We start from the raw sequence: 26,982 nt of genomic DNA on the forward strand, positions 1-26,982 counted from the left end.
CAATGAGGACACAGCAGGTGAGGACGTCTGTGTCCTGCCTGTGTGTCTTGCCCCGACCATGCCCCTGTGTTGGGTTGAGCCTTCTCGGTCTTCGTGGAGGCCTGGATGCTCCTGTTGTTTCTCCGTGGAGGCACGAGCAATACCGCATGATCGTGGTGTTTCATCTTTTATTCACACGCTCTGTGGTTCCTGTGAGACGAGACAAGCTTCAGAGAGCCTTGTAAGAACAGACATTTGTTTTGCTCTCTTTTCACGAGCGCTTCTTGGAGCCCTTTTTTTTTTTTTTTAAAGAGAAAGGACCCAAGAGCAGTGTTTCTTTGGTGATTTGAATACATTTTCCTGGGCCAGGGGACTGGATCAGATGACCCCGGGCCTGCCTACAAGCTCTGGTGCTGTGGGGGCCGTTGGGAAGTGAGGACAGGATCCCAGTCTTTTGTTTCTCGGCTGCCCAGGACCAAGGAAGAGCTGCCAGTTGCTGGGGTCAGTTGTGGGCCCCGGAGACGAGCGACAGGTGGACAGCAGCCCCGTTGAGTTGGAGTGAGAATCCTTGTTGATTGTCATTTGGGGGCTGGGGGGGAAGACTGGTGGGGGGGGGCAGGGAGTGCAGAGAGCGGTGGAGGGTGGCACCGCACAGCCTCCCACAGGGGAGCCCTCCCTTGGCCCTGCAGTGACAGAGGACACAGAGCAGAGGTCCTGGGGCCACTGCAAACCGCACGCTCTGCTGACGTCCCTTCAGTCACCCCAGTGGCTTTTCAGTCGGCCCATCAGGCCAGGAGCCCCACAACCGGCGCCGGCTCCCAAGCGTGGGCTCCTCAGGGCCAGGTGCCTGGGGTCCCCAGTCTCCACGTCCAGGAGTGAGTGTCGCTTACGGGACCCTCGTCACCAGCGGGGAGGGGGGCTGCCTGCCTCTCTCCCCACATGACCGAGGTGGGCACCGAAGCGAGGGGAACACTGGGTTGGGACAGGTCCGTGACGAAACGCCATCCTCCCTCAGGGGAAGGAGAACACGTTTTAAGAGGCATCTGTTTTTCATTGGTTTAAGTGCAGTTGTTGAAAAAGTGGGAAAACAGAAGGTCCTCCGCATGTCACCCAATGCCCAGGAGGTGCTGAGGGCAGGTAGGAAGGCGCCTTGGTGTCCTCTTGGCCTCCATGGCCACCCTCCGGGGCTGGAGTGCGATGGTGAGGAGCACAGTCAGGCAGAGGAGGGGGCTCAGGAGGTGAGGGGGGCGCCCCGTGTCCATGTGGCAGCTGCTTCTCACATGGCTCACCTCCGTGAGGGCCACCCCCACACAGAACCCCCTCCGCAGATGCCTACTTCCTGCTTCCTGCCTGCCTGGCACAAAGCTGCTCAGCTGTCCTTTTCCATCTTTCCAAACTCTTGGCTGCCTCCCCAGCTTCCTCTGGGGCCCACCGTGGAACCGGACGGCCCAGTCTCGTCTCCCCGAGGCTCCTGGGACCCCGTCTGTGTGCCAGCAGCCGGCTCTGTCCCCCTCACTCTCACTCCTTCGTGTGTTCATCCAGCAACGCTTTGCGGCGGGGGAGCCATCTGCTCTCCGTCTGCTGAAGAGGAGCCACTGTGCCTGGGGGCCAGGCCCCTCGTGGGCCACGGAGAGATGGGCGGGTGACCCCGTGCACCTCAGTTTCTGCATTCAGCGTGCTCCAGTTCACCGGCTTGTGGGGAGACGTGTGAGTCAGGGGTGGGGGAGCTAGTCCTCGGGTTTTGTGGGGTGGGTACAGTTGAGGCCAGAGGCCTCTCTGTGAGCTCCCCCCCCCAGCTCACCGTGGGGCTCCCCGAGGATGGCTGGAAGTAGAGAGCTTATTCACACCACGGGCACCCCAAAATCCAAGTGCTAAAGTTATAATTAAACCTTGAGAAACCTGGGGGCCCCCCCACCTCTGAGGCCTGCACCACCTCATAAAAGTCAGGCTTCACTGAATTCTCTCTCGTTGTGGCTTGTTCGGCATCCTGAAGGTTTGGGACAGGGGGTAGAGGGAGGACTTAGGCCTCTAACGGATTTGGGGTGGGCCCAGGAAATCCGGCAGTGGCCCCCCAGCAGCTCTGCAATCATTTCCTCCGGACTAGCTAGTGCTCAGGACTCCGACCAGCCTCAGCACCTGGCTGGTCAGGCAGGCGGTGGCAGGGTGCAGGTGGGCGCTGGCCCACGTCGGCTGCACCCCACTGATTCAGGCACTTGGAAGGGGTCTGAGTGGGTGTCCTGGGTAGCAAAGGTTTTCACCCCTTGTCCCTCCTGTGCAGAGATCCAGGATGAGCCACGTTCAGCCTTTCTTATTGCTGACTGGCTGCTTTTGCTGCCACATCCCCCTCCTTTCAGGGTGAGGCTTCCTTCTGTAAACAGGGCTTGCTCCTGGGTCATTCTATGACTTGACAGGTTCTAGCCTGTGACGCTGAGGCCCCTTCTTAAAAGTTCATGTTGAGTCCTTATGAGCACTGGTGGTGTGAGGAGCGGCCGCACAGGTGGAGAAGTCACCGGAATCACCCCCCAACACACACATACACACACAGGCCGCTGAATGGAAAGGGGGGAGGGGCGTGCAGGCTGGATTGGTGCGGGGGGTGGAGGGGGCAGCCGTGGGCCAGAGGACACCGTTGTTCTGGTTCATTCCCTGGGGACCACAGTCATCGGGCTTGTTGCTGATAATAGCTTTATGGAGATATAATCCACATTCCAGAAAATGCACCCTTTTATTGTGTACAATTCAGTGGTTTCCCGTATACTTACAAAGTTACCATCATCACCAATTCCAGAATATTTTTGTCACCCCCCCTCAGAGGTCTTAAGTCCATTACTGGTCATTTTCAGCGCTTGGCAGCCACGAATCTGCCTGCTGTCTGTGAATTTGCCTATCCTAGTAACTTCTATCGGTAGAATCATGTCGTGAATGGCTTTCTTTTTTTAGTGGGTGGCTTTTTGTATCTGGCGTCTTTCAGCCCGTGTAATGTTTTCAGGGTTCGTCCATATGTAATGTGTCCACACTCCATCCCTGTTTATGGCTGCACAGTATTCCACTCTAACAATTGCATCATGTGGTGTTTATCCATTCATGGGTTGATGGGCATTTATTCGGGCTGTGTCCACTTTGTAGCTCATATGAATCGTGCTGCAGTGAACACTGGGGTCCGGGTTTGGGTGGGCACCTGTGTTTTTGTTTCTCTTGGGGACCTGCACAGTCAGTGGGGAGCACTTGGCTCACCAGCACCCAGTTAGGGGAGCACTGTTGGTCTCTTGGGCCCCACTCCCAGTGGCTGTGAGCACTGTGTGTCAAGTCTTGAATCTGTGTCTCTGTGCAGTTGGCTGGGGGTTCTTTGGTTTCACTGTGAGTCCAGGGCCAAGCTTGGCGGAACAGGATGAATCAATGAGGAATTAATGCAGGGAGGAGTTGGGGGTGGGATCAAGGAGCAGAGGAGCCTGTTGGGTCCTGCCACTGACTTCTGGTTTCCTTGGCCTGCACAGGGCCCAGGACAAGGCAGGAAGGGGAGAAGGAAGGCTTGTGTGTCCTCTCCAGGGGAGACAGGGGGGCATGTGACAGTGAGGTAGAGGCAGCGAAAGAGGAAGTGGGTGGAAGGAGTGGGCGGGGTTGGAGTACCCTCCCCCAGTGGGAAGGTGGGGGCGAGGATGCACCCCCGTCTCCATTCCTGGCCAGGGGGGAGGTGTTTCCTTCCTGGGAGGGTGAAATGCAGGACTTAGGGGAGGTCGGCCTCTGGGGTCCAGGGAGGGTGTGAGGGTGACTGCTGTCCCCCCCAGAATCTGCAGGAGCAACAAGGTACACCCTTTCTGGACGGCTGTGTGCATCACAGGCAGAAAGTTAAGCTGCGGAATGAATGCGTGTTGCTTGTCTTTTTAAGCCACCACACAAGTGCATCCAGCAAAGGCTCACCCGTGCGCACGTCTGGGCGCCTGCTGGGTCCACTCTGAGCGTGGCGCCCGGGAGCGCGCTGGGGAGGGCCCACTGGCGCGCGGTCCCGGGAAGGCGGCGGGGCGGTCCAGCTTCCTCCCTCCTCCCGGCCCTCCCCGCCCTCCGGGCAGCTGGAGGGGGCCTCTGCTCCTCGGCAGTTCACAGGCAGAAATTACCATATGAATGTGGCTCCTTCCCACAGCGCGGGTTGGGGAGACCTGGGAGGGGACAGGCTCCCACCCTCGGGGGCTGGAGGCGCCTCCAGGTCCTGTGCTGACTGAGGCGAAGCTCCTTCAGAGGCACAAATTGATCGGTTGGAGGACGCCGGACAGTCTCGGTCCACAGTAGGTCTCCACCGCGTGCAGAGGGTGTAGGGGATGATGGGTTGGGGGGTCTGCTGGGTCCCAGGAAGTGGGGGAGGCCCTGGGGACCCGCGAGCCCCTTCCTTTATCTTTCGTCTCAACTTGTAGGAGAATGTGTTGTTACTATAGCTGTTGTTATTTTGGTCTGATTTCAAAAGTGTCAGCTAATTACGGCAGGAAATGTAGAGTCTAAGGAAGGATGTGAAGGCGAGGATCAGATACGATAAAGCAAGTCTGAGCGCTCTGTAAACTGTAAAGTGCTGTGCGCAGGCCAGCCCGGATGGCTGTCAGCCCTCCTCTGATGGCCCGGCCCGGCTTCTTGTATTCTTGGCAAGCTCCTGGGGGCCAGGACTGAGTGCTCTAGGGGCCTTGTGCAGAGGCCCTGCTGGTGTCGCGATTAATACTTTGCCAGCTGACCCAATCACTCTTAAGTTTAGGCTGCTGCTATGTCACCTTTAACTGCTGGACAGCAAATTAATGGATGCCTAGTGCCTGGTGGCCCGGCCACTGCACGTAGGGGACCCACTCCTCTCCGTGGCACTGGCCAGGTCAGCTGCAGTGTGGAGAGCGGTGTGGGTGAGGTTTCAGGGTTCAGACAGAGCCCCGGGTGGGCCCAGGTGTTCAGACCTGAGGGCCCCGCTCCCCATGCCCACCCCCTCCAGCACCCCTGCCTGCTCTGCCCAAGCTTCAGGGAGAGGAGACCTCACGTGCCCTGAGGCCCCAGTTAGGGGTAGGTGGGGAGGCGTGTGGGCTTCCTGGGTGGTACTAGTGGTAAAGAGCCCACCTGCTAAGGCAGGAGACCTAAGAGACACGGGTTCGATCCCTGGGTCAGGAAGATCCCCTGGAGGAGGGCATGGCAACCCACTCCAGTGTTCTTGCCTGGAGAATCCCATGGACAGAGGAGCCTGGCAGGCCCCAGTCCGTAGGGTGGCAAAGAGTTGAACACGACTGAAGCAGCTTAGGGCACACGCACGAGGAAGGGGGTAGGGATTAGGGGCCGCCCAGTCTCCTCTCCCCTGTGGGCATCCCCATGCCCTCACTGACGGTTTCCTGAACAGAATTTCCTGAATGGGCAGGAGCTGTCCCAGGAAGTGCATCCATCCTTTCGCAAGATGCTTTGTGGTTCCAGAAGGGGGATGGAAACCAGAAATCGTTCACGTCTCATTCACATGCTGGCACACGCGGAAGGCTGAGCGGAGGGAAGCCCGGGAAGCCCGTGGGAAAGGATGCAGGCCAGCACCGCGGGAGCCTCGCGGAGGGGCTGCCTGCACCGACCTGGGAGCAGCGGCCCCGCAATGCTCTGGGAAGAGAGGAGGGCGGGAAGCAGCGAACTGTCCTTTTATTCACTCATTCGACATCTTACGTACCAGGCTGTGGGATGTGTGAGCAGAGGAGGCAGACCTTGCAATTGCAGGCTGTGAGCAGGGGCACTCAGGAGGAGAACCATGGGACACCGGGAGTCCCCCGGAGCAGAGCCAAGGGAGGACCTCCCTGGGGAGCCTTGTTTGAGGAGAGGAAAGGAGCCAGGGAGATGGTGCACATGTCAAAACGGGAGAGCCGGGCACGGGCTTCTATTTTACTGACACATGCTCTGTGCCTCGGCCGTGCCAGGCTCTAGTCTGTGCTTTGTAAATATGTCGTTTGGTCCTCACAGAACTCTTACAAGGCAGGTATTATCTCATATTACCCATCAGAAACCTGAGGTATTGAGAGGTTAAGTTACTTGCTCAGGGTCACACAGGGAGTCTGGGATGGAACAGGGTCCCAGCTGCAGGATTCTGGGGCCTCAGGGATCTTGTGTTATACCAGGTGCAGGGGGACCCAGTCAGGCTTTCAAGCCAGGGGAGCAATGCGATTAATTTGTTTTAAACAGGCCTTCCTGGTGCCTTGAGAAGGATGGACCCTGCGGTGGGGTGGTGGGTGGGGGACTTAATGGGGATGGCTTGGCTTGTGGGAGCCATGGAGGTGGGAGGCCAGGCGACTGCCTTCAGATGTGTTGGATTCAGATTGATAGGATTTGGGGTGGATGACTGGACGTGGGCCAATGGAAGGAGGGACCAAGGCTGGCCCCTGGGTTTCCAGCTGTAGTAACTGGATGGGTGGAGATGCCGTTGCTCATGGGGGCGGGTGGCACGGATGGGTCCAGAGCTCAGTTGGCGGCATGTTTAGTGGGAGGCATCCAGGCTTCACTAGGGCAGGGGCCGAGGATACCCGGCTCTGGGCAGGGGGCCTGGCACAGTGGGCCATCTCTGCTGAGTCATGATTGGCACTGGTGTATGATTCTGAACAGAGGTTGGCATCTGATGCTCAGAGGATGGGCAGGATCACTGGGAAGAGTGTCCAGTTGGGACCAGACTGGTTCTACAGGCAGAGGAGGAGCCAGCGAGGCAGTGGAGACCCCAGAGACAGAGGAGGAGCAGCAGAGGAGAAGTTGGGGTGGGGGGTGACCCCTGCAAAGGGCTCCATCTGGTCAGAGCTCCCGATCCAGTGGTGCACCCAAGCTTCGTATCATGCACAGCGCCAGCGTGCAGGAGGCGCAGGAAGTGGGACTCTGCCTAGTGTCCGACCCACACGGGGCTCAGGGGTGTCTGTGCACCCTGCCCGTGGCCAGCATCTCCTGTGGGCAGTGTTCCATGGGTGTTGCACATGTGTTCCGAGGGGGTGAGGCATGCTGTCCACACACTGCTTTTTTCTGGGGTGAGCCTGTGGTTGACCAGTGCGTGTACATACCTGAGCTCACCATCCCCATCTCACTTCAGGGAGCATTTGACCTTGTGGCTCATGGCGTGGCCCAAGATGTCACAGACATGCCCCGGCTTATCCCCTCTGCCCAGGGGCTCCCTTGGGAGAGCAGAGGCTAAGCACTGCGTGGGGTGGGGAGCAGGAGTGCCTTTCCAGCAGGCAGGGCTCCGGGCAACCCCGTGGGCAGGTGGGCACAGTCTAGGCGGGCTCTCTGCTGAGTGGACATGGAGCGAGCCGTGTGAGGGGCCGCGTGGGTTCCCAGGCTCTGCGCACACTGCTTCCTGACCCCCTGACCTCCCGAGCAGGAAGAAGCTGGAGGTGGGGAGGGGGGGATGTGATGCCAGCTGCCTCGACTCACATCAGCCCGGAGCTGGAGCTGCCGGCGGACGGTGACATGGTTCAAGGCGGTCCAGAGCTGCTGACCCTCCCGCCTTCCCCACAACCTTCCCGGCCCCTCCAACTAGTGGTATGAGGGGGCCTCCTTCCTTACGGGGTCATTGGTCAGGCTTCCGCTCCTGGCCTAGGAACTTGCCCCTCCCTGCTTGGCCCCCTCCCTGGCCGTGCCTTCAGCTCCCGCCTCTCTGAAGGGATCAGGGTGGGTAGGGGGTCCTTTGGCGGGTGGGGGAGGAGACCTCATTAGGCAGCACCTTGGAGCCTGAGCAGATGATCTGACTGGAGAATTGCTTGGTATCTCTGGGGCGGGGGAGCTCTTTTCCTACTTAGCTCCTGGCAGGGGGCCGCTCTCTTGCACCCCAGAGGACCCTGTCTAGTTTTTGTTATTTTACATGATCTCATCAGTTGCTGGAGTGGGCGCCCCCAGCCTCCCCAGCACGGAGCTCTGGTGTGCGTCTGCTGACAGTCCTGCTGATAGGAGAGGGGGCCCGGGGGACTCCACCCCGTGACAAATGGCCACTTTCCACCCATCTGTGGGGGAAGGTCTTCTCTTTCTCTCTTTAACTTTGCGAGCACTTGCCAAGAACTAACGGAATCTCTCTGTGGCTGACCGCTTGGACGTGGTGGGCGGGCTGGATTCGGGTTTGCCTTGGGGCAGGGTCTATCCTGCTGGAAGGTTCCCTGGGGTGGGAGGCGGCTCGGGGGCACATTCCCTGAGTCTTCGAGGCGAGTGTGGGCGGCGGAACACAGAATGAAAGATAAATCCCTTGACACAGGAAGTCGGAGGCCTCATCCCTGGCCTCCTCCGCCTCGCGGATTCGGCGGCACTCAGTTCTGCAGACCGCGTTTTAGGAGAGCGCCTAGGACGTGGTGCAGGTTGGAGCCTGCTCTGACCAAAGATTGATGTCTCAATAGGCTGCTGAACCCGGGTGAGGAACTCTGCTGGAGGAGCGGGGCGGGAGGCAGGCTGGAAATGAAAGAACAGAGGGGGCCTCTTCCAGAAGGGGGTGGGGGGTGCGGGCTGAGCGTTGGATGCCGTCCAAATCTGGCTCCACCGACCGACGCCAATTGAAACCGTGTTGGCAGAAGCGAAGAGGTTCTTGAGATTCTTTCCTGGACAAAAGGGAAGAAGTTTGCTTTAAAGGGTTTGGCAAGAGACAAGGGCGGGCAGTAGAAGCGGGGAATCACCCCCCGCCGGACTTTGGGGCGCCCTGGGCCCCTGAATGAATAGAGTCGGGTGGGAGCAGGGGCTGTTCCTACCCTGTCCCCTCCCAGGTCTTGCAAAGGGCGCGGGGTCGTGGGAAGTCTTTCCACCCAATCTGTCCCTGCACAGAAACCCTAAAGCTGCGACCTTGTTTTGAGTCTCCTCTTGGGAAAGATCCAATGGGGAGAGAGATGCAACTCCTGGCGTTTGCAAACTCCCGTCTTTCTTCAGAGAGGCCTTCGCCTTTGTGCTGGATCTCTAAGCCGGCTTTCAGGCCAGAGGGCAGGCTCTCAGATTTCTGGCCTCCTGGTTCCTCATCAGGCTTTGGGGAGACACTTTCTGCCCTGTACAAAGTGTGAAGTGTAATTCGATTTGGAACTACTTATTGAATTAGATGAGCCGTGTACGCTTTAAAAATGCATGCCTTGATTCCCCGCCTGCACAAATTTGCAAAATTCAGTCATTTGTATTCAGTGTTTCCATCTTTAGAAGGGAACAGGAAGTTCCCCTGTGACATTTATGGGGAGTTTGTAGTGGCTGGGGTAGGTTCACGGGGACACGAGGAAAAACGGAATCTGGTAAATGGGAAAAGATTCTGTTTCAAAGCCCCGCAGGGAATGACAGCCCTTATCTCCCTGCCCATCCCTCACAGCTTTCTCCTTGGGCTCAGGGATGGAGACCAGCTTCATAGCCTCTGCCCTTTTCCTCTTTTCCTGCCTTTGATCATCAAAAAAAAAAATTTTTTTTTTTTAATTTATTTATTTCTTTTGGGCTTCCCTGGTAGCTCAGCTGGTAAAGAATCCGCCTGCAATGCAGAAGACCCCAGTTCGACCCCTGGGTTGGGGAAGATCCCCTGGAGAAGGGATAGGCTACCCACTCCGGTGTTCTTGCCTGGAGAATCCCCATGGACAGAGGAGCCTGGCGGGCTGCAGCCCGTGGGGTCGCAGTTTTGGCTGCTGAACTCAGGCTTTCTTTAGTTGTGGCAAGCGGGGGCTGTTCTCCAGTTGCGGTGGGTGCAAGGGCTTCTCGTTGCAGCAGTTCCTCTTGTTGCGGAGCACAGGCTCAGTAGCTGCAGGCGTGCAGGCTTAGTTGCTCTGCAGCATGTGAGATCTTCCCGGACCAGGGATTGAACTTGTGTCCCCTGCATTGGCAGGTGAATTCTTATCCACTGTACCACCAGGGAAGTCCCCCTACCCTGATTTTTTTTTATTGTTATTTTTCATCTTTTTTTTTTCTTCTCATTTTTTGGCTGTGCCTCGTAGGGGATCTAGTTCCCCAACCAGGGATCAAACCCAGGGTCCCTGCAGTGGAAGCTCTTGAGTCCTAACCACTGGACCACCATAGGATTCCCTGATCATTTTTTTAAAAACTCTTCCTCACCCTTTTCTGACCATGGAACCCACAATATCTTTGTATGTTGAGAAGTTCAATTCAGAAATAAAATGATTAAATTCCAAGTTCTCGTTAGACCAAGTTAGTTTCATGAAGAAAGCTACGGGGTTCTTTGATGAACCCCACAGATTGTCCAAATTTATTCACAATTTATTGCCTGTCTTCATGTGTGCTTATTTTAGGGAGAGACTCCTTATCTTTTAACAGCTCCTAAAAGAGGTTTGTGATGCGCAACACAAGAATCCTGTGCCAGATTGGGTTCCTTACTTGTAAGGGATTACCATGAATCTGCCTGGAAGTTTTGGTTGATGAACATTTGAATAAATAAACTTCTTCCTGTGTGGCACCATAGTTTTCATTCAGACTGACCTCAAGCCTATACAGTGTCTTCTTTTTGTTACTATGTAATACGTGCTCAGTAAATGTTCGTTGAATGTATCATTGTTACGGTCTTGGTCCACTGGGACCCCAGGATCTTTTTCTACTGTTAATTGTTTATAACCATGTTTTATCACTGAAGTATAGGTGATGACAGTATTATGTGTTGTAAGTGTATAATATATGATTCACACTTTTTAAAGATTATACTCCATTTATAGTTATTAGAAAATATTGGCTATATTACCTATATTGTGCCGTATATTCTTCTGGCTTATTTTATACATAACAGTTTGTACCTGTTAATCCCCCACCCCTTTACTGCCCCTGCACGCTTCCCTCTACCCACTGGTAACTGCTGGTTTGTTCCCTGTATCTGCGACTCTGCTTCTTTTTTGTTGTATTCACTAGTTTGCTGTATTTTTTAGGTTCCGCATGTTAGTGATCTCATACAGTGTGCGTCTTTCTTTATGTGACTTATTTCACTTAGCGTGATGCCCTCCAAGCCCACCTGTGTTGCTGCCAATGGCAAAATTTCTTTTTTTTTTTATGGTTGAGTAATATTCTTGTGTGTGTGTATGAGTACCACATCTTCTTTATTCATTCATCTGTTGATGGATACTTAGGTTGCTTCCACAACTCAACAATTGCAAATAATGCTGCTGTGGACATTAGGGTATATGCATCTTTTCAAGTTAGTGTTTTTGGCTTTTTCAGATATATACCAGAAGTAGAGTTGCTGGGTCATAGGATAGTTCTATTTTTAATTTTTCAAGAAACCTCCATACCGTTTTCTACACTGGCTACACCAATTTACATTCCCATGAACAGTGTGTAAGGATTCCCTTTTCTGCACACCCTTGCCAGCATTTGTGGTATTCCTTTTGCGGATAGCCATTCTGACACGTGTGAGGTGCTATAGCCTTGTGATTTTGACTTGCATTTCCCCGATAATTAGTGATGTTGAGCATCTATTCCTCTGCCTGTTGGCCATCTGCATCTCCTCTTTGGAAACATTTCTGTTCAGTTCTTCTGCCCATTTTGTAATCAGATTGTTGAACGGTATGAGCTGTTTATATATGTTGGATATTAATCCCTTATACATCACTTGTTGTTCGGTCGTTCAGTCATGCCTGATTCTTTGCAACCCCATGGACTGCGGCACGCTAGGTCTCCCTGTCCTTGTATGTCATATCATTTGCAAATATTTTCTCCCACACAGTGCATTATCTTTTCATTTTATTGATCATTTCCTTTACTGTGAAACAGTTTTAAAGTTTAATTAGGTCTCATTTGTTTGCCTTTGCTTTATTTCCTTTAGGAGCCAAATCCAAAAAATATTGCTATGATTTATATCCAAGAGTGTTCTGCCCATGTTTTCCTCTAGGAGTTTTATGGTTCCTGGTCTTTTAGGTCTTTAATCTATTTTGAGTTGTTTTTGTATATGGCATAAGAAAATGTTCTAATTTCATTATTCTATATGTAGCTGTCCAGTGTTCCCAGCACCACTTATTGAACAGACTGTCTTTACCCTGTTGTATATTCTTGCCTTCTTTGTTGTAGATTAATTGACCATAAGTGTGTGGATTTATATCTGGGCTTTATGATCTGTTCCGTTCATCTGCGTGTCTGTTTTTATGCCAGTACCATACTGTTCTGATGACTGTGGCTTTGTATCAATAATACTGTCTAAAGTCAGAGAGTGTGATTCTTCCAGCTCTTTGGCATCTTCCATTTCTTTGGCATCTTTTCTAGGACAGTTACATCTCCAAGGTACACGTGTGCATAGTGAAGGCAGGAGGCTATGACTGTGAGAAGCACCTGGACGAGGCTGGGAGAGGGGAAGGAAGGCTTCATCAAGGGCGGGTGGTGGGGGGCATTTACTGCAGGAAGAATGTGTGGTGGACAGGTCCCTATGACCCCAACATCAAGCTTCTGCGTGGGTCTGCCTGGATCTGCCTGGTGACGCTGGCTCCTGTTGGGTGGTCTCGTGGGTTTCCATAGATGGGTCAGCCTTGCTTTCTGCTCAGCCACTGTGGGCGGTGATTGAGCAAGGCCGGTGGGGATGATGGTGCCAATGTCCCTGGGGAGGATCGGGGAAGATAAGGGGCATTGAGTCGGCTTTACCCCGAGAGCTTGGTCCTGGGTTCTGTCCCTGGCTGTGACACAGGTGCCCCTCTGGCTGGGAGCAATGTCACGCAGCAGAGGTTGATGCTCGGAGAGAGTGGAATCTTCAGGGATGTTTCTGAGCTGCAGGAAGGACAGCAGGACAGACAGGTAGGGGCGGTGGCGAAGAGTGACCCTTGGGTGTTACAAGCCTGCTGGGCCCCGCCCATGATCGCCCAGGGCTGCAATGAAGTATAAACCCTCTGCGGGCTCCTCTCTGGTGGCTGCATCCCAGCCAGATGTGCGTCCCACTGTCCCAGTCCCAGCCAGCCACAGACCGAGATACACAGACCCCAGGGTAAGGGGGAAGAATTTGTCCCTTGGAGCAGAAGCCTGAAGTTGGCGCTGGCTCAGGGCTGCGACCTAGAGCCCCCTGTGAAGGCATGTGGATGGAAGAGGATGGAACCCCTTCCTCCCCAGTTTAAGAGCAACCCCCTCCCCATCAGTTCATGAGAAAAGGCGGACCTACAGGCCCCTGTGGTGAAGGAGGGGGCAGGGGCTCGCCCACCAGGGTTGCAGGCCTGGGCTCAAATTGGAGGCCTGCAGAGAGACACTGCCAGGTTTCCTCCTGCTGGTCTGAACGTCCTCGCTGGGAGATGACGGGGCTGCTTGTGCAGCTGGACAGCCTGGGGGGTGGGGTGGGCACAGGAACCTTAGGCCTGAGTAGGGGCATCCTGGCCTCAGCTGTCCACAAGCTGTACAGCTGGCTGGTGGGCACTCCTGGGCACAGTGGGTTCTTTTCAGTCCATCTCTACCAGCAGCGACTTTCCTCTCTTTGTACAGCAGCTCATTGAGACAGAGTCCCCACCCTGTACAATTCACTCATTTAGCGTGTGCATCAGTGGGGCGTATTCTCAATGTTGTATCTAGTTTCAGAAAATGTTGTTGTTCAGTCGCTAAGTCGTGTCCTCTCTGACCCCACGGACTGCAGCATGCCAGGCTCCTCTGTCCTCCCCTCTCTCCCAGAGTTTGCTCACAGTCATGCCCATTGAGTCGGTGATGCTGTCTAACCATTTCATCCTCTGCCACCCCCTTCTCCTTTTGCCGTCAGTCTTTCCCAGCATCAGGGTCTTATTTGTCCCCCAAAAGGAATCCCATAGGTGTGATGGCCCAGCCCCGGCTGCCCCGTCTGCTCTCTGTCCTAATGGATTTGCCTCTTCTGGACATTTCATTTCAATGGATTCGTACCACGTGTGGCCTTTTACATCTGGCTTCTTCACTGAGCATGCTGTTTTCAAGGTTCATCTGTTACACAGCGTGTCGGGACATCAGTACTTTTTAAAAATTTTTAAAATTGGAGTATGGTTGATTAACAATGTTGTGTTGGTTTCTGCTGTACAACAAGGTGAATCAGCCATATGGATACATATATCCCCTCCCTCTTGAGCCTCCCTCCCCTACCCCCATCCCACCCCTCTAGGTCATCACAGAGCTCTGAGCTGAGCTCCCTGTGCTTTATAGCAGCTTCCCACTAGCTCTTTTCCTCACAGTAGTATGTATGTCAATGCTAATTTTTTTTTTTTTTTTGAGTACTGTTGATTTATGGGTCCTCCCCAGTGGCTCTGGGATAAAGAAGTCACCAGCAATGCAGGACACCCAGGTTCTATTCCCAGGTCAGGAAGATTCCCCTGGAGAAGGGCATGGCAACCCACTCCAGTACTCTTGCCTGGAGAAGCCCATGGACAGGGTAACCTTGTGGGCTTTAGTCCGTAGGTTTGCAAAGAGTCAGACATGACTGAAAGCAACTTAGCGTGCATACACACGATTGATTTACAATGTCAGGTTAGTTTCTGATGTACAACAAAGTGATTCAGTTCCACGTATATATATATATATACACACACACGTATTCTTTACATTTATACGTTAATTTTCAGATTGTTTTCCATTTTAGTTTATTCCAATATATTGGATATATTTTCTTGTGCTATACAGTAAGACCTTGTTATCTGTTTTATTTAAAGTAATTTTTATCTGCCAATCCCAAAGTCCTAGTTTGCTTCCCCCTCTTCTCCCTTTGGTATTTTTTTCTTTGTCTGAGAATCTGTTTCTGTTTTGTAAATAAGGTCAATGTATTATTTTTTAGATTCCACATATAAGTGATATCCTGCGATATTTGTCTCTCTCGGCTGACTGACTACTGCGTTTGATAATCTCTAGGTCCATCCGTGGAGGTGCACATGCTGTTATTCCATTCGTTTTTTATGACTGGGTAATATTCCACCATCTGCATACACCACATCTTCATATCCATTCATCTAGGACATAAGTGCTTTGAATGGCTCATCGTCCATCGTGTGGATTTCCTGCACTTGTCTGTCCTCTCGTCCATGGGTGGACGACCTTTTAATGGCTCATCATCTGTTATGTAGAGTTTACCGCATTGTCTTTGGCTTTTCATCCATGGGTGGACGGCCTTTCAGATGTTTCTTGAATCACTGCTTTGTGCCACCCCCTGGCCTAGGAGGTGGGGGTGCCGCTGATTGAGCTACAACCTTGGGTTTGAAGATCTTGCAAAGTCAGATCAGGGAGTGAAGAGCAGGGTGGAGAGACTCGCAGAGGGCCACGTGGAGCCAGAGTGAGAATCCGAGGCCCTGGTTCCCAGCCGCAAAGTCTGCAGGGGGCACTGCCCCTCGCTTTGACAAGGTGACCATGTTACCTACTTGTCCAAACCGTGGCCTTTCTGAGCACCAACTGGGTTCTATTAATATTGATAATTAGGCTGGATACTAGAAAACTTGAAAGCAAGGACTGTAACAGACACGTGTCCACCCGTGTTCATAGCAGCATTATTTGTCATAATCAAAGGTGGAAACCTCGTACGTGTCCACTGATGGATGAATGGATGAACAATGAAGTATTATTCAGACATGAAAAGGAATGGAATGTGACACATGCTGGAGCAGGGGGGAGCCTCAAGGACATGATGCTTGTGAAAGAAGCCCGACACAAAAGGACAAATACTTATGAATGTTCCCACTTATATGAGGTTCCTAGTGGAGCCAGATTCACAGAGACAGAACAGAGCCTACAGGGTTGGGGGACGGGGAGTTAGTGTTTAATGGGCTCAGAGCTTCCGACCAGGATGATAAAAGCGTTTGGAGGTAGGTAGTGGTGATGGTTGCATGCCATCGTAAATGTAATTAAGGATGCTAACATGAACATTTAACATGGTTAAAGGGATTGAGGTTGTAACTTGCGTCTGTTTTACTGCAGTAAAGAAAGTGATCAGGCTGGAGGGAGGGTGTAAACCAGCGTGTAAGGTCACCCCCACCCAGTTGGTCACTTGGGCTGTCTTTTCCCAGAGGAAGGTGGCACTATGGTGGGAAGGGATGTCGCCCTGGGCCTGAGAGAGTGGCTGACCCAGTGGAGCAAAAGCAAGGCTGTCCCAGGGGTCACCCCCCGCCACACACACCCCAGCAAACCTGGCACCCCTCAGAGCGTGACTCCGGGAAGGAGAGGCTATGGCAGTCTGTGCCGCCCCCTCCATCCCCTTTTCCAGGGATTCCCAAGTAGGAGCAGTGGAGAGCAGCAGCTGGTGGTGCGGTGTGACCTTGGTAAGTCACTTGACTTCCCTGAACATGCGTCTCCCGCTTTTAAAGAGGGCAGCTCCCTCTTTCTCTGTTTGCATGCAGAGGCTGCAGTGAAAGTCACCTTGGATGTAAATGTGAAACTTCTTGTTTTTCTGTTAAGAGCTTCCTTTTTCCTATTAATAGCATTTGATAAAGTCTGGGTATGAAACAACAACCGAGCTAACAGGGAAGAGAGTGAGCCGTAGGCAGAAGTCACTGGAGGAGGTGGTCTGGACACAGGTCTTGGGGGTGGGGATGGGTCAGGAGAAGGCAGGTGTGGAGGTGGGTCTGACCGTTGTCGTGGAGGGTCTGTGGGCAGCTCGGGCAGCAGAGCCCCTCCTCCCTGTCCCCCGCCTCGAGGGTCTCCCCCAAGACCCCATTCACTCAGTTTGGTTGAGTGTCCCCTCCCTGTAGGGCCCTGGAGGCTCACTGGGGATCCACACACGTCACTGCCATCCTCACTGGAGCTCATGGCCTGCTGGGGGGACACGTATGTTAATCCGCTATCACGAGAGTGAATGTGAAGTCACAGGACTAGATTCATTGACGGTCTCCGGTTGGCTAGACCGCTTCCAGTGCATTTCAGGAAAAAAAAAAAAAATCACACCCCATTTGTAAAATGAGAAGGTTAGACAAGAGTTCTGTGCTGTCCAGGATAGTTGCCACTTGCCATGTGTCATTCTTTTTTTTTTTTTTTTTTAATTAAAAATTTTTTAAAGATTTCTTGTCCATGCTTTGTGGGATATGGGATCTTAGTTCCCTGACCAGGGATCAGACCCTCACTCCCTGCATTTGAAGGGCAGAATCTTAACTACTGGGCTGCCAGGGAAGTCCCCATGGCGTGTATCATTCTTTAAATTGAAATGAATTAAAATTAAATAAAAAACTGAGTTCCTCCGTTAGACTAGCTGCATTTTAAGTGCTCAAATGTCATGTTTGTGAAAACAGTTGGTGGTTCTGAAGAAAATTAAAAATATGACTACCATTTGACTCAGCATTCCCACCGGGTCAAAAATGTTTCGGAAAGCTTTGAAAGCAGGGTCTTGAGAGAGTTGTGTACCCGTGATCCCAGCAGCTCTGTTCACTAGCTAAAATACAGAAGTAATCCAAGTGTCCATTGATGAATGAATTAAAAACATGCTCCAGCCACACACTGGAGTATCACTCAGCCTTCAAAAGGAGGGACATCCTGACGCCTGCTAGAGTGTGGACTGACCTTGAGGGCATTCTCCTTGGTGAAACAAGCCTGTCACGAAAGGATGAATACTGCGTGACTCTGTTGACCTGGGGTGCACAGTAGCTAAATTCATGGGGACAGAAAACAGAATGGAGTGGGGGTTCATGCTTAATGGGCATGGTTTCAGTTTTGCAGGATGAGTTAGGAGCTTGGGTACAGAACGTGAATGGACTTAACACTCCCAAGCTGCATGCTTAAAATTGGTTAAGATGGTACATTTTGTGTTCTGTAAATTCCACCACAATTTCTAGGAAGTGGCACACATGGCTGCCTCACTGGACGGTGCTGGAGTCGCCTGTCTCCACTGTCCCATCTAGCTGACTAGAGTCCTCGAGGCTGCAAGAGTCACAGAAACCCCGAGTTTCACAGAGAGCATCTCTGGGCCGGCTGGCTGCTGGACGCCTCTACACTCCCCCATGGGGTCCTGAAGGCAGACCCCAAAGCCTCCTATCAGGGTGGGCGTAGCTGGAGGGTCCCGTGTCTGCTGGCCATCCAGGCAGACAGAGTGGGGATTGCCCACCATGGAGCCTCCCAGAGGAGGGGCCTCGGGGAGATGGACCCTCACCTGTGCAGAAGGCCAGGCCCTTCTCTCAGCGGGAAGGATGGCGCTTGTCACGTTTCTCTGATTATTTCTCTAACAGGGTCCTGGTGGGCAGGGGGTTTCGCTTTGGTTTCTGCAGATGTTGGTGCCTGTGGAGGGGCCGGCTGGAGCCTCTCTCTGCTGCTCCTGGAGCCCTTGGAGAGGAGTAGGGGGCGGTTCAGGGGGCACTCCCCACCCCCTAACCCCACCCCCACCCTGTGCTGCTCAGGATGGGGTGAGGGATGGAGGGAGATGTGGGGGTGGGGCGGGGGGCTGGCCCGGTCCAGGGCAGAATGGCTCCCAGACCCGCAGACAGATGGAAGCAATTTTCGGTCACGTGGGGCAGGGCTGAACTGCTGTCCCGAAAGACAGGGCCCCATGTCTGTCTCCAGGAAGCAGCCCCAGAGCCACACGTTCGGGCCAGATGCGGCTCTGGTCTTTGTTTATTTAACGATGCCGGAGCCCGGGGCAGAGTGTTTCTGAGCAGAGGCAATTCCTTCCGGGCCATGCAGGGAGGAGGCCCCCGCAATGGCGGTCGAATAGCGGGGATCCCTGCCTCCTGGACCCTTTGCCTTTCCCCGGCCCGGGGATGGGGTGAGGTGGGACGTGGAACCAAAACCTCTTATCATCGGCCTGTTGTTAGGAGAGATCTGTGGACCCCGGGCGGCCCCTGGCCTTGTTATGTGTGTTACGTTCCATGCTTAGCGCCCCTGTTCTCGGAAGCAGGAATGTCTCTGCCTGTTCCGGGCAAAGGATAGCGGGATGTTAGTGACTGACGTGGGGATAAACCAGCAACACCCCGGTCTCTGGGATTTGTAAGCTAATGGGGCCAGTCGTCTTTCCTCTTACTGGCCTGGGCATGCGGGGAGGAGAGGGTGTTGGCCCCCATCTCAGCTCCCTTGGAGGCTCCTGAAGACGGACGTGGCTGCAGAGGTGCGACCTGGTGGGTGGGGTGGAGTCCGGTTATTTCCCCAGGAAACCAAAATGCATTTAATCTGAAAGCTCGGCAGTGACCTTCCTGGCAGGGGCAGGAGGGGATGGGTGGCAGGCCGTGTTTGGGAAGGCTGCTTGCCCACCTTGGCAGTGGGATATGCCCCCTGGAGAGGTGGGCATCTGGGGGGAGGGGTGCTGTTGCGCTGGAAACCACCAGCACGCCCTCCCTGAGGGCTGTGAGAGGGGCTCCCAGGCAGAGGGGGAGTGTTTGGACTCCCTGGGTGGTCGCTTCCCATGAGCTCAGGGTGCCCTGGGAGAAGAGACTGTGATCCTTTCTGGGAGGCAGGATGAAGCTGAAAATCCTTAGCGGGCAGAGGGGGTGGGAAGAGCTTGGACCCATGGGGGCAGGGGAGGGAGTGGGGAGGGCCGTCGGGGATGGGTGTGGTCTGGATGTGCTTGTCGTGGTAGGGGGGACTCACTGGGATGCAGCCGACCCTGGTGGGGAACCCACACGGTCCTGAGCGCCCTGACCAGCCCCGCAGGCCGGGTGTCCCTCGGGTCCCCACTGGAAACTTTCTGGGCATCTCCCCCACCCCTCCAGGCCTCCAGCTGGGTCACGCGGACTCTGAGGGCAGCCCAGGAGGAGAGGAGGAAGGCTCTGACCTGTAGACCGAAGCAGCCTGAGTTATTTTGAGCAGCTCAGTCCCATCTGCCCGTCCGCAGACCTGAAAACAAAACCATCTCCCAGGCTGTGGGCGTGGGGCCCCGCAGGTGCTGGGTGGCCCGAGAGAAGACACTTGAATCCAGTCCAGGGTGGGAGGCAGGGGCAGTACCCGCAGGTGCTGCCCATGGGCCCTCCCCTTCCTGCCATCGCCCAGGGGCCAGCGGAGCCACTGTGCCCGGAGGAGCTAGCTCTGCGTCCCGGCCCTCCTTCCACACTCCCGCTGGCCTGGGGCCACCAGCAGGTGCTTGGGACTGGCCACGGCTGGTTCCCTCCATCCTCCCTTCAGAGGGTCATCCTCTCCTTTGTCCTGGCTCAGGACTTGAGTTGTGGGGTGAGGCTTTGTGGGCCAGGCAGACGGCGGCAGGACAGCCCAAGCCGAGGGGTCTGGCTCTGGGGCGTTCCTCTGGGTCTCTTGGGCAGCTGAGCCTCATTTTCCCCCACTTGCGTGTCCCCACTCCCCTACCGTCACCCCCTAATGCACCCGCTCCTCTTCCTGCAGCCACCGAGGCAGCTCCCAGCAGCGCTGGCGACATGGCCGACACCCCCAGAGATGCCGCGCTCAAGCAGCCGCCCGCACCACGGAACGAGAAGGCCCCCGTGGACTTCGGCTACGTGGGGATCGACTCCATCCTGGAGCAGATGCGCAGGAAGGCCATGAAGCAGGGCTTCGAGTTCAACATCATGGTGGTGGGTGAGTTCCCCCGCTCTCATCAGGCCGGAGAGCCGCCCAGAGCCACGCAAGGAAGCCCCCCTACCCCTCCCCGGCCGGCCACACAGGCTCTTGTAAAACGGGGTGACAGGCCTGGCCCGCAGGACACGAGCATGCGGATTCTTCTACTGAGGTGATCCTCAGCGGTGGGGAGCCCGGCCCCCAGGGCTTTGGGCCGGAACCCTGCAGTGTGGGTGGTCTAGCAGTGAGGGATACAGACCCTCCCCACTGGGGTCCCAAGGTGGGGGGCTCTGTAGGGCTTTTCCATCAAACCTCACGTGGATCCTGGTATGTCCCACTGCTAAGGGTGCATCGCACTGGAGCGGCCAGCCCCCACTTTCCCTCCCCAACGCTGTCTGTATCTCAGCTCCTCCTGGGAGCCCCAGGACCTTGCATGGGGCTCCCTGTGGTCAAAAGGCAAGGGGTCCGTGTTCTGCTCTGCCACAAAGTATAGCGAGAGCTTGGCCAGTGCCCAGGCACCCAGCCCTTCCTGCCTCCTGACTGCCCCCTGACCCAGAGTCCCACCAAGGAGAGCTGGGGGATGATGCCCAGGCCTCGCCACCGCCCAGGCGCTTGAGCCGCTGTCTCTGGAGCACCCTGCCGACCAGCCCCATTCTCTCCCCAGGGCAGAGCGGCTTGGGAAAGTCCACCTTGATCAACACCCTCTTCAAATCCAAGATCAGCCGGAAGTCAGTGCAGCCCACCTCGGAGGAGCGCATCCCTAAGACCATAGAGATCAAGTCCATCACACACGGTGAGAGCCAGGCGGGGTCTGGGGGCAGGGTACCGAGTCAGGTCCCTCGGGGCAGCACCTCTGGGCATGTTGAGACTCGGAGTGGGGTGGGAGGAGGGCGAGGGGTCAGGGATGCTCTCCAGGATCCCTGCAGGCCCTGGTCAGTGCCCCCTGGAGACAGCTGAGTTTTCCACCAAAAAGCATGGGCAGGGAGCTTCACTGCTTTACACTGGCATCTCCCTGGCATCACCCTGGGGGCGCTGCAGGAGGGCCTCTTTGGGGCAGGTTGGGTCGGGCAGCCTGGCCAGTGGGGGGCGGTTATGTGCACAGGTCCCGAGTCTCCCCCCTGAACTCGGCGGGGGCTGTGATTGTGTGCAGATATTGAGGAGAAGGGCGTCCGCATGAAGCTGACAGTCATCGACACTCCGGGCTTCGGGGACCACATCAACAATGAGAACTGGTGAGGGGACCACTGCCCCGGGCGGAAGAGCCCTCCCGGGGCTGCTGGGAATCTCGCCCCACCCCCCACCCCCCACCCCTGGGGTCACAGGTCAGCCTGGGAGGCGGGGTCAGGTCTCTGTTGCACTCAGGATTGCAGGTGGTACCCACCCCACCCCCACCCCCTGCTTCCCGGTGTTGGGCAGAGAGTTGGGGGATTGGGGACCTGCAGGTGAGGATGAGGGGGCAGGGGGCTGCTTCCCCAGCTGGGGCGGTGGGGGTTCCATGCCCGCTGACTGGGTCCTTCCATGCAGCTGGCAGCCCATCATGCAGTTCATCAACGACCAGTACGAGAAGTACCTGCAAGAGGAGGTCAACATCAACCGGAAGAAGCGCATCCCAGACACCCGAGTTCATTGCTGCCTGTACTTCATCCCCGCCACCGGCCACTCGTACGTGCCCCTGGCGCGCTCTGGGGCTGGGTGGGCCCGGGCCGCAGCCTGAGTGCCCCCACCCTCCCTCTGGCCCCCACACTGTGTCCCGCCCACCTGTCAGCATCCAGCTTGCCCGGGAAGGCAGAGGACCGGCTGGGCCCGGGGTGGTCCGGAGCCTGGGCTGTGCCTTCTCAGGGCAGGCGTTCTGGCGGGCCTGGCAGGTGGGCAGAGACTCTCCAGCTGTGTATCTTTAGCACTTACCTGTCCCTCCATGCGGGTCGCTAGTCCATAGGGGAGTGCTGACGATGTGATAACAGACCCCGGCAGGGACCACCCCCCCACACACCCAGGAGGGTTTAGAGCACAGAGAACAGCGGGCTTGGCCCCGGGCAGGGCTGGATAAGGGCTGTTAGTCGAGGCCACCTTGGAGAGAGCTGCTTTCTCCTGCCAGTGCCATCTGCAGCTACAGATGTACGCACAAGTCAGTGAGGCTGGCATGGGGTGGGTGCCCTCCTTTGAGCAAGGGCGGTCTCCCTCGTGAGGGCAGATGGGCTCTTTGATTTTTTAGAATGTTAATTGTGCATGTGAGTAAGGCCAGTGTTATTTATTTTTTTCTTTAAACGTGTGTGTGTGTGTATGCGTGCTCAGTCGCTTCAGTCATGTCTGACTCTTTGCGACCCCATGGACTGTAGCCCGCTAGGCTCCTCTGTCCATGGCATTTCCCAGGCAAGAATACTGCAGTGGCTTGCCATGCCCTCCTCCAGGGGATCTTCCCGACCCAGGGATTGAAGCTGCGTCTCTTGCATTGCAGGTGGATTCTTTTACCCACTGAGCCACCTGGGAAGCCCCTTTTTAAAACACACCCATATTTTAAATTTATATATTTATTTTTGGCTCTGCTGGGTCTTTGTTGCTGCTCCGGCTTTCTCTAGTTGTGGCTGGCGGGGGCTGCTCTATTGTGGTGCACACCTTCCCGTTGCGGTGGCTTCTCATGGTGGAACTCAGGCCCCGGGGCACGAGGGCTTCTGTAGTTGCAGCCGGCGGGCTCAGTGGTTGTGGCACACGGGCTTCGTTGCTCTGCGGCATGTGGAATCTTCATGGACCAGGAATTGAACCCGTGTCCCAGGCATCGGCAGGCGGATTCTCATCCACTGCGCCACCGGGGAAGCCCCAGATGGGCCCCGGATGGCCTCACAGACCCCTTGTCCTTGGCTCCCTGTGGCTCCATCTGCACCTGACACCTGTAGGTGTCTTCCCACCGCCGGGTGGGACACCCTCGGGCTCGTCCTGATCAGGATGTGGGAAGGAGGGGAGCCCACACCCAGTGGACGTCGGGAGCGGGTGGGGAGGGGGCGGCGAGGGCGGACAGAGGTGGGTTGCTGGGGCCTGGGGTCTGACTGGTCACCGCGGCCTGAGGCTCTGGCTCTGACTGTTCTGCACTCAGTTCTACTAGAAGCAGGAAGCCCAGGGTTGGGGCCCAGCCTTGCAGGCACCGGTTACAGGAAGGAAGCCGGCAGGAGCCGCAGGCCTCACCTGGGTGCCTTTGTGGGAAACCAAGCGAGTCCCCAAGCCACCCGTGGTGAGGGTCTGCGCAGGGGCGGGGGGCTCAGCCGCGAGTCCCACAGCAGCCAGTCCAGGCTTTGACCCATTGAGGTGCTGCTGAAAGCAGGGAGCTGAGGGTAGGCCCTGCTGCTGCTGAGGTGACCCTGCGGGGTACCACGCCACCCCTCCCCCAGACCCCGGCCCAGGGGATCCAGCGGCTCCTCCCCATCACCGTTCAGACCTCCTCCTGGGGCCCGCCTCACCCTCACACCGAGTCTGTGACCGACTGTGCGGGGACAGCAGGGAGAGCTCTGGTCCTGGTGGGAAGGCGGTGCCTGCCATTCAGGAGCCCTGCAGCCTTGCCCCTGCAGCTGCTGAGAACTGTCTCAGGTCGGGGTGGGGGGTGTGAGGAGGGCCTGAGGGGTAGCCTTTCCCCGCATCAGACCTTGGACACCTGGAGCCAGTGGGCAAGGGGCTGGGGATGCCCCAGACAGCAGCCCCCAGCTCATCCTGGGAAATGGGGCTGAGTGAGCGCCCATCTCCCCCCAGACGGTGATGCCCCACCATCTGATGGCCCTCTGAGCCAGTGGCAGCCCTTCTCCCAGTGGACACACTGGGGGCTTTGGGAGCTCATCCCCAGGCTGCTCAGAGCTGGTCTGGCCCCCCCTCCTTCCTCTCCCAGTTCACGTGGACCAGGATTCTTTTCCTTTCTCTGTCCCTCGCTGGTGCCTTGGCTGGCGCTCAGTCCACAGCCTTGACCTTGGCGTACACCCACCTGGGAGCTCCGCAGGCACCCTGGGGGCCTCCTCTCAGCTCCCTCCAGGCAGGAGTGGGCCCCCTTTCCGCGTTTCTGTCCCCGTTCCATGTCCCTCCCCCGACACCCTCATCCCTGTCCCTCTGCTCCAGCCTCAGGCCCCTGGACATCGAGTTCATGAAGCGCCTGAGCAAAGTGGTCAACATCGTCCCAGTCATCGCCAAGGCTGACACGCTGACCCTGGAGGAGAGGGTCTACTTCAAACAGCGGGTAGGGCTCCGCCTCTGCCCGCCATCCCTCTTGGTGGGAGCAAGGCCATCAGACAAAATCCCCAGTTTTTTTGTGGATGGAAGAGACAGTTTTCATCAGGGGACAGATGGTCACTTCCTTCCCAGTCGCTGTCTGAACAGGAGGGTGAACCCTGGGCCCCTGTAGAGCCTCTGCCTCTGAGTGGGGAGACTCCTCACTCTTATTCCCAAAGCTCCACCCACAATCCTTTAGGTCCAGGGATTTTCCCAGCATGCTTAGGGGAGGACAGCGCCCTGGCAATGGATGTGTCTGGAGGGAAAAGAACAAGGAAGCCCCCAAAGCTGCCCCCGGGCATTTGTGCTCAGGGCAGAAACGACAGCTGTTCACGGGGACGTTATCACCGAGCACCATTGTACAGGCAGCTGTCGCTGCGACGGTGGTTGGTGACAGTTGGCCACAAGCAGGTGCCCCTGTGCAGTATGGGCCGCTTCAGTGAGAGGGTCTCCAGGTGGAGTTCAGGACGGAGAGATGCCCTGTGCCTGGGATGAACCTGGGGCCCTGGGGCTGCTGCGGTCTCCCGGCAGGCAGGTCTGCAGCTGCCCCTCCTCCACTCCAGAGGCACAAGAGCTGGACAGTATCAGGGTTACCAGCCCCCCAGAGCCCACCCCTGACTGAACCTGGGGCCACTTGCTTTGTGGAGGTCACAGCACGGGCAGATCCCAGTGGGTTGGTCCAGTTTGCTGCATGGACAGTGCCCACCTGTCTCCCCTCTGGACCCCCAGATCACTGCGGACCTGCTGTCCAATGGCATTGACGTGTACCCCCAGAAGGAGTTTGACGAGGACTCTGAGGACCGGCTGGTGAATGAGAAATTCCGGGTGAGTGCACCGACCAGACTGCTGTTTCCAGAGGCCCCTCACTTCCTGCTAGAGGACATGGGTGGGGGTCTTTCCAGGGGTCCAGGAAAACAGGTGGGATGGTCTTGAGCCATAAGGAAGTGTTATCTGGTCTAGGAGGGGTCGGAGCCAGAGGGTCCACGTGCAGCCCTCTCAGGCCGAGGGGTCTTGGTGCTGGGGGCCTGACTCAGGGCAGCTCCTGCCAGGGGCCCAGGGAGTGGACCGGCCTTTGCACACACACAAGTGACCAGTGCGTCCTGCCCGTCCCCCAGGAGATGATCCCGTTCGCCGTGGTGGGCAGTGACCACGAGTACCAAGTGAACGGGAAGAGGATCCTTGGAAGGAAAACCAAGTGGGGCACCATCGAAGGTAATGGTTGAGCTGACGCCGGGGCCTCCAGTCAGGCCAGGAGGAAAGCTGCCTCTGCTACCCGGGAGCTGTGCACCCGGGCCTGACCGGGTACTCTTGGGACCTCGTCTGTTGCCCATTCGGCCACAGGAAGGGCTCCCATGGTTCCTGCTTGGTGGAGGAAATGAGGGGCTAGGTGTCTTGTCCGGGCCCACAGCCGTTAGCTGACTGAGCCGTGCCTCCGTCCCAGTCCCCCACATCCAGGCAGGAAGGAGGTATGACGGGCTCTGCTAGGGTCCTGGTGCTGGGGTTTTCCAAGCATGCTGTGTGACCCTGGACAAGTCACCCTGCCTCTCTGGGCCTGGGGAAAGGGCTGGGTTGGAGCTCTGTCCAGCTGAGAACCAGATGCCCTCCCTACTCCCTGCCCCCTCGGAGTTCCAGGACCCCCATGTCTTCATGTCCTGGGGCTTCTGCAACAGACCAGCACAGACTGGGTGGCTTAAAACAGAAGTTCATCCTCAGTGTTCTGGAGGCCTCGAGGGAGGCTCTGTTCCCTGCCCACTTTCTAGTGGCTGCGGGCTGACCTTGGCATGTAGGTTCAGCCCTGCGGTCTCTGCTCTGCCTTCCTCTGTGCTCCTGTGTCTTTCTTCTTCTAAGAACACTTGTCACTGATCTTAGGGCCCCCCTAAATCCAGGATGATCCCCTCTTGAGGTAGATCTATTTATTTATTGCTGCATCAGGTCTAGTTGTGGCGCTCAGGGGGCCCCTGGCATGTGGGACCTCAGTTCCCCAAACAGGGATCAAACCTGCATCCCTGCATCGGAAGGTGGATTCTTAACCACCGGACCACTGGGGAAGTCCCTGAAATCCTTGCTTTAATTACACCTTCACAGACTCTTTTTCCAAATAGGGTCCCATTCACTGATGCCCAGGGTTGGGAGCTGGACGTCTGGGGGACACCATCCAACCCACCGCAGGTGGCCACGACCCTAGGCGGGGTGGACCTGGGCGTGTCCTTCCCCCTCTCTCTGTTCTGTCCTTCTCTCTCTAGAGCAGATTAAAATGGACCACTTTGCTCCTTGTTCACTTGGCTGAAAGGCCCAGCATAGAGAAAGAAGCAGAAAATTCAGCAGTTGCTTTCAACTCCTGCTGCTACCACCCCATCCCACACCCAGCTCATGACCTTGGGCATATCCCTGTGACGTTGGGCATGTCCCATCATCCCTTGGGTCCCGTTTTTGCCGTCCATAAAGTGAGCACCTTGTGCCAAGAGTTTAGTG

The 26,982-nt window shown here is 56.1% G+C and overlaps 1 protein-coding gene across 8 annotated transcripts in view; it reads left to right on the plus strand.

Moving 5' to 3' along the window:
- SEPTIN9 (septin 9) overlaps positions 1-26,982 on the plus strand; it is a 179,179-nt gene that overhangs the window by 146,125 nt on the left and 6,072 nt on the right. For 6 of the 8 annotated variants that reach the window (XM_070389146.1, XM_070389144.1, XM_005908017.3 and 3 more), the window contains 7 exons: positions 20,098-20,289; positions 20,933-21,061; positions 21,419-21,500; positions 21,793-21,930; positions 24,361-24,478; positions 25,240-25,335; positions 25,626-25,722. In XM_070389146.1, coding sequence (XP_070245247.1) covers positions 20,098-20,289; positions 20,933-21,061; positions 21,419-21,500; positions 21,793-21,930; positions 24,361-24,478; positions 25,240-25,335; positions 25,626-25,722 — 852 coding nt within the window. Of the gene's footprint in view, positions 1-4,118; positions 4,260-8,217; positions 8,342-20,097; positions 20,290-20,932; positions 21,062-21,418; positions 21,501-21,792; positions 21,931-24,360; positions 24,479-25,239; positions 25,336-25,625; positions 25,723-26,982 lie in introns of those variants that run through there. The other 2 variants (XM_070389150.1, XM_070389149.1) reach the window with 2 other exon arrangements.

The sequence above is a fragment of the Bos mutus genome, chromosome 19 (assembly GCF_027580195.1).
Source record: "Bos mutus isolate GX-2022 chromosome 19, NWIPB_WYAK_1.1, whole genome shotgun sequence".
NCBI classification, from domain to species: domain Eukaryota; kingdom Metazoa; phylum Chordata; class Mammalia; order Artiodactyla; family Bovidae; genus Bos; species Bos mutus.